This window comes from Ailuropoda melanoleuca, chromosome 7 (genome assembly GCF_002007445.2).
Source record: "Ailuropoda melanoleuca isolate Jingjing chromosome 7, ASM200744v2, whole genome shotgun sequence".
NCBI lineage: Eukaryota > Metazoa > Chordata > Mammalia > Carnivora > Ursidae > Ailuropoda > Ailuropoda melanoleuca.
In genome coordinates, this window is record NC_048224.1 from 47,605,361 (window position 1) to 47,619,050 (window position 13,690).

The 13,690-nt window shown below is 38.4% G+C and overlaps 1 protein-coding gene across 1 annotated transcript; it reads right to left on the reverse strand.

Moving 5' to 3' along the window:
- Positions 1-524: 524 nt before the first annotated feature.
- On the reverse strand, positions 525-11,180 carry LOC100464228 (glycosyltransferase 6 domain-containing protein 1-like). Its single transcript, XM_011220680.1, is given in 5 exon segments — positions 525-849; positions 851-1,129; positions 1,568-1,705; positions 10,063-10,110; positions 11,149-11,180. Coding segments are annotated over 5 exon segments (822 nt in total).
- Positions 11,181-13,690: the final 2,510 nt, after the last annotated feature.

Sequence of the window (13,690 nt, forward strand, 5' to 3'; positions counted from 1 at the left end):
AACTGAGATTAATTACAGGCAGTATATATCTCCCAACACTAAAAAAGAGTATTTGATGAGTGAGTTGGTGAATATTTATTTTTTCCCTTACATATATCCCTTTGACATTGTGTATATGTGTATGTGTATCTATCTATCTATCTATCTATCTATCTATCTATCTATCTATCTATCCATCATCTCTCTACCATCTTTATTTTCTGAACTAGAGTCTGGGTGTGTTTCTTCATTTTATGCCTCCAAAAGTATTTCTACATTATTTATTATATGTAGATAATAACATCACTATGTATTAACATTAAATTAACATCCATTTATTCTTAATCCAGTTTAGGCAGATTTAGATGGTTCAAATTTGCAAGGAGAAAAACAATTTATTTTGGAAGATTGCACATTTTTGCAAATTTCTAAAACACTGAAACTTTTAATAAGTTTTATATTTGAGGAATTATTGTGATGATTCACTTATTAATTCATAAATCTAATGATATAACCTCAAATACTTTTTGACTGGCATTCTATCTTCACACATATAATTTGGGGGGGCGTCTAAAATTTGGATCCCAATTGTATTCTGGTGATAACAACTTAGTGGGTTTATTGATAAATAAATATTTGTTTAGGTAATGTTCATATGTATTCTTAAATCCTCTTCGGGCATCATTTTGAACTCCTTTTTTATATTTTTCAATGAAGGCTAAAACCTCATAGGGTGTGCCACCAAAAATTGCACCATGGTAATAGAAATCTCCCTCTCCAAAAGGGAAGAAAGCTGCTGATTTAGGGCTTCTCTCATAAGGGAAATTTTTAGCATGTCCAAAATACCACCATCCATGGAGTTGAGCTACAGACTTCATTCCTGAAGATCTGGTTTAGGGTCATACTGAAGAGAAAGTCAACTTCGTGCTGGATGTGTTCTAGGATGTACATATGCAAGTTCCTCACGTATATGTAATTCAGGTCTTTCCACACATGTTGTCTGAATACAACACATAGTTTAAATGTTCGAAGGGCACCTAACTCTATGGGACGTAGTTTGGAGAAGTCATCCATCAAGATATAAAAGATAACATTGTAACCACTCATGAAGTGTTTATTAGCAGACTGGATGAGCTGTTCAGGCACTGATCTACAAACCGTGAGACACAAAAAACAAAACACTTATTTTGAAAACTCATCAGGAGAAAACATGTCACTTAGGCATGCTGTTGAACACCATGTGTCATTGTTGCTACAGAATTGCCAATGGGTAGGGGCAGAGAAGTTGGGTATAGAGCTTACCTGTGTTGATTAATAAAAGAGGAGGTAGTGAGCTTGGAGGCCGGAGAAGAGCCATAAAGTTGATTGAGAAAAAAGGAAAAGAGAGCTAAGTGGATATTAATAAGAAGATTCCCAAGTCGTGTAAAGAATTCAGCCATGGCTGCAGAAAATAACCACTGTAATTATGCAGGTCAGCGAGAAATCATGATTAGGGTTAAGTATGAGTAACTCTTTGGATGTAGAGAGTTCATGGGTACCTATCCACCTTTTTCCAAAATAAAAAAGGATGAATGTTAGTAGCACCTACTTTCCAGTAGCAAACACAGCCAAGCCTATGGTAATGTTCCGCCTTTTGTAATACTTTTCCAGGACTTGTCTGTTGTAAGTTCCTTCCCATATAATTGGTGCAAACCAATCGGTTGTTGTTTTTACATCAGGACGCTTTCTGTTGAACAAACAAAACAAATTAAGCTACCACCTTATCATGACAACGTAAGTTGTGGTCCAAGTGATAATAGTTAATGATTACAAAGTACTTACTATGTGCCAGGCACCATGATTAAGTGCTTTACAGTATTCATTTAATCCTTGCAATGTCCTACATTGTCCTACCATCATTATCTCTATTTTTCATATGAGGAAACGTGAGCAGAGATTGGTTGAGTCAATTACTTAGTATCCTACAGTTAACAAATGGCAGAGTCAGGATTCAAGATTAACCAGTTGGCTTTCCTAATCTGTGCTTCAGTCAGTATTCCAAACTGCCTTTTGAGCCCAGAGATTTTTTTCCCTTTTTTAAAAAACCTTTTTTTAAAAGATTTTATTTATTTACTTGAGAGAGAGTGAGTGAGTGAAAGACAACAGGAGTGAGGAGGGTGCGGCAGAGGCAGAGGGAGAAGCAGACTCCCCGCTGAGCACGGAACCCAATACGGGGACCCTGAGATGGTGACCTGGGCCAAAGGCAGATGCTTAACGACTGAGCTGCCCGGGCGCCCCTTCCCTTGAGCTCTGACTGCAGCTTAAACTAGCTGCCCAGTGTCTGAACACTTCTCTGCTTATTGCCTAAAGCAGACAGCACCACCGTGTGCATTTGTCTTCCTTTCTCTTTACCCCCTTTGTGTCTTTCTCTTCTTCCCTCTTTTCTAGGAGCTCTAGAGCACCTTCTTCCCACGCTTCCTACTGTTCTAGGCCCACCAGTGCAAACCAGAAGAAAATAAGATTAGTCCGAAGGAGAAGATTAATATTAGGTTTTCTTCTAATAGTAACAAAATAACAGCAGAAGCAGCATTAGTACTAATAAACAAACAAAAAACAAAGCAAACAAGCAGACAAAAAGTAATAGCAGTTCGGCTGGAGGCAGGGCATTAAACTATTAAAACAAATTAACACCTTCGCTTTGGAAGGAATCGAATACAAAGTGAGAAGCCATTTTGCTTTTGGTGATTTACAGGTTTTGTTTACAAATCCAGACCCAGAAAAGAGTAAGATTTGGCAACCCTTAATAGTACATTAATAATAAAAAAAAAATTCTTCAAAAGCACCCTTACTCTTACTATTTTAGGGATTTTCTGACCTTACACATTTATTTATTTATTATGCATTTATTTTTAAACACTTCTTAGAGTTTATAGTCAGGCACTTCTATTTGACTCACAAGTCTCAAACTCCGCCTTGATATTGGCCACCTGTACCCTTATCGGGGTGATGATGCTTATCACCTAGGCACATCCCAGATGCAAATCAGTATCTATTTGAGAAGATGAAAGGGTTTGAAGATTATCCCTCTTTCTTCATTAGATCAGATTAAAGATTTGGTGACAGAACAAAAGCAGTCTCTGAAAGAAGAAGGCAGGTAAAAACTGGTGTTTGGAAATTGATAAAACAGAAGAGGAAGGAGTAGGAGAGACTTAGAGTCATTAGATTTCTATTACAGGTATGAAGCTCCTTACCTGGAAGGTAAGTGCTGGCCAGAGGGCATTCTCTGCCAAAGAGGTGCTCAGCATTAGGCAGACAAGATGATCGACCCTCTGGGTGGCAGCTAGACACCTTGCCCAGTCTCCTGTGTGGCTGGCTTAGTGTCTCTGTATAACATGGCCCTAGCTACTTGGAGTCCAGTGGAGTTTATGCACAGGCTCAATGACATGGACATCCCCTTGCTAAGACTGAGCTATCTCCAGTGCTGAGCACCCAACTTGTCAACAACAAGGGACAATGGGAGCCCACAGTATGAAGCCACTTCCCAGGGTGACCGGCCAGCCAGATGATGGCTGGTTGATTATGTTAGACTCCATGAAGAAAGGAGCAACACTTTTCCTTCAGGGGAATGTTTTATGTTCTGGGGAGGGATTTGCTTTTCCTGCCTACAAATTTGTCAGCTTTGTTGACTTGCAGAATATCTTATTAGTTGCCATTGTATCACACCTAACATTGCCCCCATCCAGGGTACTCGTTCCATGGTGAAAGTAGTGTAACAGCTGGCCCATTTCCATAAAGTTCTCTGGTCTGACTATGTGCCTCACCATCTAGAGGCAGCTGGCCTGATAGAAAGTGGAAGAGCCAGGGAAAGTCTCAGTTTCAGAGCTAGTTCCGAGATTAAGTCCCTGAAAAGGTTGAGGAACTGTTCTGTAGTATTACGCCATTCATGCTTTGAATCAGCGAGCACTGTGAAATACTGTTTCTTCCCAAGCTAACATGCACCGTTCATAAAACAAGGTGGATGTGGGGCTATTCCTGCTTACAATCACATCTAATAATTCACTTATAGAATGTTTAGTCACCATTGCTGTGACCTTGTGTTCAGTGTGTGTAGTGTTCTCAGTTCCCAAGGGAGGAGTCTTTCCTCTAGGAAATAAGTCATGGTTCTATGAACCTGATAGCTGATCACTTGTGGTTCCTCATGTTGCTGAGCTAACAGGCAGAAAATGGCATTACTATACTGGCCGGCATGACTGATCTTCCTCACCAGGAAGATACTGAGATGAGGTTATACAATGACGGCAAGGAGGGCTTCACATAGAATGCAAGATTCTTGGGGGTTGCCCCTGCTACTCCCATTTCCAGCAATAATGGTCAATGGGAAATTGTGGCAACTCCGTAAGGTGAGACCACCAAGAGAATCAGACTCTTCAGGAATGGAGGTTTGAGTCACCCTATCAGATAGAAACTCTGGCCATCAAAGGGGTTAGCAGAGGGTAAAGAGACCATGGGGTAGTGATTGTTAGCTGCCTCCTTTTATTCCCAACCACCTGTACAGCTACAGAAGTGGGATTGTAGCCATGATTTGCTGTTAATTATTCTCTCCCCTTCACCACCTTATATGAAGAGTGCTAGAGATGGCAAATGTTACAATTTAGGTTACAGTTTAGGTTGGGAATGGGGCTGGATTGCCATCATCTTGATGATACCCCCTAGCTGATATGACTTTTTGTTTCTCCTGTTTGGAGAACATGAGCTTCTCCATCTAAGTCAAACTCGAGAAATGAGGCTTAGTGACAAAAGGGTGCATGGCGTTAGTTATTCTCCATTTACTGTTCCACTGTCCTTCCTCAGCCCTTCTCTCCTTGGCCTGCCTTGGGAGCAGACTGATCACCCAAAGTTCCCTGCCCTATGGCTTGCAGCGAGTTCTGCTAGTGGGAGGCACCAGCATGAGAGCAGAGGACAGGAAAGGAGGTTGTCTATTTTCTTCCCCTCTCTCCCAGCTTTGTTGAGATCTTAACAGTGGCTGTGTCCATATACAACTACAGCTTCTGTTGGGTAGCCCTTTTCTGGTTCCAGAAATCCCTGGTCTCCAGGAACACCATCCCTTCCCTTGTCCCTTTAGGCGGAGGGTGGTCACAACTTTTTGCTGTTGCAAGCCTCTCGATGCCTCCATATCCTTTGCGGGGTCTCTTCACCTTGTTCACATCTCTGCCAACCATCCCTTCACCAGAGTTACTTCATCTCAGTTGCATTCTTTCTCTTACACCCTGATAGATTCAGTATCTGAGGAGCTTAGAAAATACCTCAGGAGGCCTGAGCAGATGGTATTCAGCAGGATACAAAGTGACCTACTCACGAAGTATATTGCTAACAATGAACATTTGCAGAAGGAGGTACACAGGGGAGAATGCTACAGTGTCATAGTGCTATAGACTGTCATAGGTGGGACATAGAAAGAAGCACGATAATGAAGGGGGGACATCATATATATGACCTAAGATACCCACATTCCTAATGAAGAGAGAATAGGTGCTAAAATGAATTACAAATGATTTCAATGCTAGAAGGTATTACTAAGATTTGATGAGATGTGATCATGACAATAATATGGGAGGGTATAATTTGTTCAAAAAGTAGTTCTGGAGAGAGAGGGCGGGGACTCTTCCTGTAAGTCCAGGCTATATTGATGTATGTCTAGATACAGGAAACTGAACAGGAGTCTAAAAAGTGTAGGAAGCAGATGCGATGTCACAGAAATAAATATACCATGAGCAAACAGAATCATGATAGTACTAGAGAATTGCCAGGGTGTATGTTTCCCACATCTACTCCAGCTCCACAGTATACAATATTCCACCTCCCTTCTTCCTAGCCAAACTGCCATATTAGCAGCCTAGTTGGTACCCTTTTCTTCCCCCCACCATATTCATAGAATTCTATAGAAAATGTGTGTACAATATGCACATATACATTAAATACACGTATATATCCAGGCTTTTAAAATCTTGTTTATTTTATAATAATGAGATAATGCATCCTTCTCTGCAGCTCGCCTTTCTACTCAATACAACTTTGTGGAAATCATTTCGTGTTTTCTGGACTAGTTCTCGTTCACTCTCTGTAATGGCTGCATAATATTCCAAGGTGTGGACAGTTTGTTTAGCCATTTCCTTATGAATGGGTTTTCATTTTATTTCTGGGACGTCTGTCGTTATAAAAAGTGATATAACAAACCTTAATCTTATGTCCTTAGGTTTTATTGCTTTTTTTTTTTTTACTGGCTAATCCCAGGAGTACGTTTGCTGTATACCTGTGTTCATTTTTAATAGTTGTGACCTGGGGCACCTGGGTGGCACAGTTGGTTAAGGAGCTGACTCTTGGTTTCAGCTCAGGTCGTGATCTCATGGATCATGAGAGAGAGCCCTGCATGGGGCTCTGTGCTCTGTGGGGAGTCTGCTTAAAGATTCTCTCCCTCTGCCCTTTCCCCCACTTGCTCACACTCTCTCTCAAGTAAATAAATAAATAAATAAATAAATAAATAAATAAATAAATAAATAAATAATTTTAAAGAAAATTTGGGTTCTTACCCAATTACTTTTTAAACGGCTGCAATATTTCACCTTCCCACCAGAATTTCTCCTATACTATTAGATTGTAGCTTTAAAAAGATCCCAGTTTGATGGGTATAAATAATAGCTCATTATTACATTATTTTACATTTCTCTGATTTCTAGTGAATTCGAGTATCTTTTCATATACTTACTGGCTATCTCAACTTGTTCTAATGTGAGCAAATTATATATAAAATATATTTTATATATATATATGTATATATATATATATATATTAGTGTGTGCAGTGGGGGAAGTGCAGAGGGAGAGGAAGACAAAGAATCTCAAGCAGTCTCCCAGCACAGAGCCCAAAGTGGGGCTCAATCTCATGACCCTGAGATCATGACCTGAGCCGAAATTAAGAGTTGGATGCTTAATTGACTAAGCCACCCAGACGCCCCGAGTTTCATATTTTTCTATTGAATTGTTAATTTATTCTCAGCAGTTTATGAATGTTCCTTATAGTTCGATAATTATTATCTGTATTACAGATAATTTTTTCCCAGATTTTTTGTCTACCAAAAAAATTTTTTTAAAAGATTTTATTTATTTTTTTGACAGAGAGACACAATGAGAGAGGGAACACAAGCAAGGGGAGTGTGAGAGGGAGAAGCAGGCTTCCCACGGAGCAGGGAGCCTGATGCGGGGCTCGATCCCAGGACCCTGGGATCATGACCTGAGCCAAAGGCAGACCCTTAATGGCTGAGCCACCCAGGTGCCCCAAATTTTTGGTTTTAAACCAAATAAAAAGCTAATTTTTTATATAGTGAAATATGTCTTTTTACATAGCTAGTAGGTTTCCAGCATGAATTAAGATTTCCTTCTTACCTAGGCTTTGCATGTTATCATACTGATGTTCTAACAAAATGTTTTACTGCTTTATTTTTTACAGCCAAGTCTGTAATCTGTCAGGAATTTATCTTTATGCCATAGGGGTAAGACCCCATTTTTCCCCGTACTTAGAATGTGAGTAGTGTCAGTATAATTTATGAAATAATCAGTCCTTTCCTCACTGATTTTTAAAATACTGCTTTTGTTATATATCAACTTTGATACATACTGTGATCTAATTCTGGATTTACTACTCCTCTGACCCATTCCATGTTGATTTGATCATAATGATATTAGAATATGTTTGGATATTTAAGGCAAAATCCTCTTAACTTTCTTATTTTTCACACTTTCCTTGGATGTTCTGAGACATTTATTCTTTTATATTTGCTTTAAGCTTATAGTTTTTTCTACTTAATAAGAACCCAAAATGAACTTCCTGCCTGATATCACAATATTGAAGGGGTCATTTCATTCTAAACTAAAAGCCAATATGATGCTTCATAATAAAGCACAATGCCTTCTACCGTTACTATTATATTTTTATGAAGGTGCTATCGTTTCACTTAGACAAAAGGTCTCATGTATTTGTTTATTCTACAAATATTGAATCTGTACTATATCTAGGCTTTTTTTTTCTAGGCACATTCTTGTGGGAGAGGCAGATAATAAATGAATAAGCAAGCAAATATACAGTGTGTTAAATGTTAAGGAGAGCAATGGAAAAAATAAATCTGGATAAGGGAGAAAGGGCATGGGTGTGCTGGTTTATATGGAGTGATTAGAGCAGGCTTCACTGATAACATTTGAGTGGAGTCCTGAGGGAAGTGAAAGAATGAGGCATTTGGCTGTTTGAAGGATGAATGGTCTATGGAGAAAGAACAGCAGGTGCAAAGATCCCCAGGTGAGAGCATGCTGGGTGGATCCAGAGAACAAAAGGGACCTAACATGATTGGAGTGGAGTGAGGGAAACAACAGTTGAAGAGGAGGTCAGAGATAGATGTTGGGCAGCTGTTTTATCTATAATTTTTCTAATATATATGTATTATAAACACTTTGAAGTCTTTGGAAAGGCCCCTTACAAGAGTGTTACTTCTTAATGTTCAAAATAACAAAAACCTAGAAACAGTTCAAGTGCCCATTACTAAGGCAATGGATGGACAAACTGTGGTATATTTCTATAGTCAACTATTAACACAGCCATCAAAATGAATGGTAGTAATATGCAATTTGGATGAATCTTTGCATTCTAATATTAAGGGCCGAAATAAGTCCCTGGAGATTACATACATAGCATTATATCCTCTTTATAAAATTACCAAAACTTAAATTTAAAAAATACACTTTTCCCAGAACACATAGGGAAGATCTAACTTATATTTTAAAAAGAGAAAGCAAGGGGATGATGAAGCATGATTCAGGATGGAGGTTGTTTCAAGGCAGAGGGTGAAGAGACAGAATGCGGGTACTGGGAAAGGCAGAGCTGGATGTTGAATTTTATTGAATGTTGAAGTTCTTGTTTCATTAAAAATAAGCGAGCAAGAAAACACGCAAATAATATGAGTGGATCTTGCATAACCTAATGATCAGAGTGAGTCATGAAGCAAAGATTATTATCTAATTCTGTGCACTTGAGGTTATTTTAAAAACGTAAATATGAAAAAAGAATTCACAGAACAGGAAATACAAATAAAAAACACACATATAAAAGATGCCCAAATTCAATAATAAATACAGAAGTGCGAACTGAATTGAGATATTTTAACTAGCAGTTTTTGCCAGTAATAAAATGTTTGATACTACTAGAATAAAATGTAAATTTATAAAACAAAATATTATTCACATTTATCCACTGTGGATTAGAAAACAAGTGGAATAATTATTAAAAGGCAATTTAGCAACCTGAATGAAAATGTAAAATATTTACATCTCTTAAACTAATGATGCTACAATAGGCATTTGTCATATGGATAAATTCACACAAGAGGGTACAAAAATATATATACAAGGATGTTCATCAAAGCATGAGTTACAACAGCCCTCAAATTGCAAACGATTCAAAACCAAGAGGGAACTGGTTATATAAATTATGGTATACAGCCATAAAATAGAATACTCGGTTGCCATTATAAAGAATGAGATTCTCCCCCGAGTGTTAATGCCAAAATCAAGAGAAGTCCTTAATGGCATTTTTGGGCTGCTACTAAAAAGATTTTTTTTTTCTTTCCCCTAATAAAACCAGGAATGTTAAACTAGATAACAGTTTTCTCATTATGACCCTTAATTGCCCGATTCTTGATAAAGAGACACTAGGTATATATAAAAGCCTTAAAAATAAAAACTCCAAGGGGACACCTGGGTGGCTCAGTTAGTTAAGCATCTGCCTTCAGCTCAGGTCATGATCCCAGGTCCTGGGATAGAGCCCCATGTCAGACTCCCTGCTTCCTCTCCTCCCCGCTCATGCTTTCTCTCTCAAATAAATAAAAAATATATTTTTTAAAAAATTAAAAGAAAATAAAAACTCCAAGGCCTAGAAACCTGCCAGGATAGGTACAATTTGATGATAGGGGGAAAAATCTCCCCCATTTAAATTGAGTAGTTTATTATTATTATTATTATTATTATTATTATTATTATCTGTGTGCAGAATATTTTTTCTTACTTAGGATTAAACCAGTCTGAGAGCTGAGGTTCTTCTGCTTCTTGATCCCTGATAGAAAGAAAAAGTCAAGTTAAGAGTAATCCACTTATTCAGCAAGTAATTATTGTGTCCCTGTAATGTGGCAGACACTGTTTGGTGCTGGTTCTATAACTATGAACATTTAGATCAGCTCCTCCTCTCCAGAAGCCAATAGACTAGCTGGAAAGACAACAGTAAATAAACAATTACAGTACAGAGTGTTAACTACTAATAGGGAAAAACAGATCTCCATGGGAGCATATAAATGGGGCATCCAACCTAAATGTGGGGTTAAGGGAAACTATTTGGAGATGAAATATGTAAACTGGGTCTGGAAGGATAAAGGCTAGTTCAGGAAAGAAGTGTAGGGTGAAGAGGTCATGACCAGAGGTGAGAAGGCAAGGAACAGTATGGTTCTTGAATGGGGGATATATTTTTTAAATTAACAGAGCAGAAAAAATAATGCATCTTCAGACAAAAATACAGATTTATTTAATTCACTTATCAAGTATTAGTAGCTTACTCTGTGATAGCTAATGACATGTTAAAATAAAGGGGTTACAGCAGGGATCTAGATGTTTGTTTTTGATTTTCATTTAAAGATAGGATCCACCCAAAGTTTTGTTTTACTTTTAAGTTAATTATTTAATTAACAAGGCTTGAAGGAACTTCTCTTTCATAAACTGGGGATATTTTGTAAAATAAGAATAACCTTAAGTGACTAGTACTTCCAGAAAGATGTAATAAGTACTAATTTTCCCTATTCCTAACCCTAAGTATAGCTAAAAACCCAGGACATAGTATTTAAAACAAACAAAAGAAGGCTCTGAAAGGTGAAGAGAAGAAGGCTGATCAGTAGGTGCACTGGGACTCAAGGATCGATGTGGCCGTGAGTTCCCTGGGTTTTCTGCCATGTATAGCCCAGATTGGGTGCCAGAGAAGCCAGCAACCCAGAGATGCCAATGGGCACAGACAGAGAAAAAAAAAGAGGCCTGAAAAAACGCTGCTCTTGATAGTTAAAGGGCCAGGAAAAGGCCACAAATCAGAGAACTTGTAGACACTACTCACCGTTCTGCAGCCCAATACCACAGAAAAACCATAGCCCCATATCCATCCCTCCACCAATAACTAAGTAGAGAGCCTAGACTTCTACCCTTACCAGACCATAATGAGGATCTCCTCCCTCCCTCACTTGTGTGGAGCTAGAGGAGGTTAATGGGGGTTAAAACTGTCACCACTGCTCAGCAATTGTGGCAACCCTCCTGTGGTTGTGTCAGTGGAGACCACATGGGTACCCCAAACTCCCACCCTTGCTGATGAGTAATAAGGAGCCCCTTCCCACTGGGTTTTAAGGGAGGCAGAGTCAAGAACCCAAAATTTCACCCCTCAACTGACAGTAATGAGGTGGTGCCACCCTATTTCCTAGCTGGAACAGTGGGATGCCAATGCAAGCATAAGATTTAAATAAGATCCAGAGTCTCATAATACCCCAAGTTGTTCGAGTTTCAATAAAAAAAATCACTCATCATACCAAGAATCAGGAAGATCTCAACTTGAATGAGAAAGGATACTCTGTAGATGCCATGATAACAAGATATTAGAACTATCTGACAAGGACTTTAAAGCAGCCGTTGTAAAAGTGCTTCAATGAGCAATTACAAACCATTGAAACATGAAAAAATAGGAAGTCACAGCAAAGAAATAAAAAGTCTTGTTAAGGATATGGAAGATATAAAGAAGAACCAAATGGAAATTTTAAAACTTAAAAATATAAAACTGAAATAAAAACGCAAGAAATAGGCTTAACAGCAAAATGGAGATGATGGAAGAAAGAATCAGTGAACTTGAAGACAATAACAAATCACTTAACCTGAACAACAGAGAGAAAAAACTGGGGGGGGGGGGAAGAAAAAGGAAAAGCTTCAGAGACATGTGGGACCAAAACAAAAGATCTAACATTCATGTAGCTGGAATCCCAAAAGGAAATAAAAATGATGGGGCTGAAAAGTATTAAAAATATGACTGAACATGCCCCCAAAATTTGGCAAAAGATAAACATACAAATTCAAGAAGCTGAGTGACACCTAAAGAGGATAATCCTAAGGAAAAAAGAATCCATGCTAAGGCACATGATAGCCAAATTTCTGAAAGCTAAAGGTGAAAAGAAAGCTAAATGTGAAAAGAATCTTGAAAACAGACAGAAGGAAATGATTCACCTATAGGGGAAAAATAATTTGAATGAAAACGGATTTTTTATTAGAAACTATGGATACAAAAGGAAGTAGAACAGTATTTTTCAGGTGCTGTAAGAAAAGAACTGTCATCCAAAATGTCCCCCAGTAGGGGCACCTGGATGGAGCAGTTGGTTAAGCACCCAACTCTTGGTTTAGTCTTGGGTGGTGTTCTCAGGGTTGTGAGATTGAGCCCCACATCAGGCTCTGCACTCAGCGGGGAATAGTCTGCTTGGAAATCTCTCCCCCTCTCCCTCCACTGCTCCCACTCATGCTCTCTCTCTCTCAAATGAATAAATCTTTTTTTTAAGTCCCCCAGTAGGTAAACGGTTAAAAAACTTCAGTACATCCCTTCATGGAATACTACACAGCAACAAAAAAAGGAGTGATCTATTGAGATACACAACAAGGTGGCTGGATCTCAAGAGCATTATCCTGAGTGAAAAAAAGCTCATTTCAATAAATCATATACTGTATGATTCCATTTATAAAACATTCTCAAAGTGACAAAATAATAAAGATAAAAATAGATTCGTGGTACTAGGGGTTAGAAAGAGTTGAGGAGAGGAGGTTGGGGGTGAGTATAAACGGTAGCTCAGAGGAGGTGATAGAACAGTTTTGTATATTGATTGCCTTGGCCGTCTACAAATTTACACGTGTGAGAAAATGTTATGTAATTATATACATACCTTGTCCCAGCATCAATTTCCTATTTTGATATCGCATGACAATTATGTAAGCTGTAACACTGGGGGAAATTGAGTGAAGGGTACATGTGACCTCTTTACTATTTTTGCAACTTCCTATGAATCTGTCATTATTTCAAAATCAAATATCAAATAATAACTTTGAAAGTGCATCCCGTTTTGACATTTCAGAGGTGTTTTTAGCCAAAAATATTTAATATAGGACTGCTCAAGACTTGTGCTTTTTCAAAATCCAATTTGTCCATGCCTAACTTCGTTAAAAATGTATAGTGACAAATGGAGAACTTTTTTAAAAAGTTGATTTTTTTGAGGGTTGGTTTCACTAATTTCTCAGGTCCTACACATGGTCATTCATAGAAAACATGGTAGGCTACAGAAGGCTATCAATCTACAGAAAAATAGCATCCTAGACAGAGATACTTAAACTATAGCAAATATGAAAAATTTGGTGTAAGCAAGTGAGTGTGGCGAGGGAGCAAAATTTGGAGATGCTCACATACACGTGTCCGTACAGACTCATAGATGGGTACATATGCGTGTGCATCAAGTATTTCTGAACTGATACCCAAGAAATTTGTCAGTGATTGTCTCTAGAGAATTCAGTCCAGTTTTCTGATCCTTCTTTCTGTCATCACCATTAGAACTCACTTGACTCTAACCAGTTCACCCTCA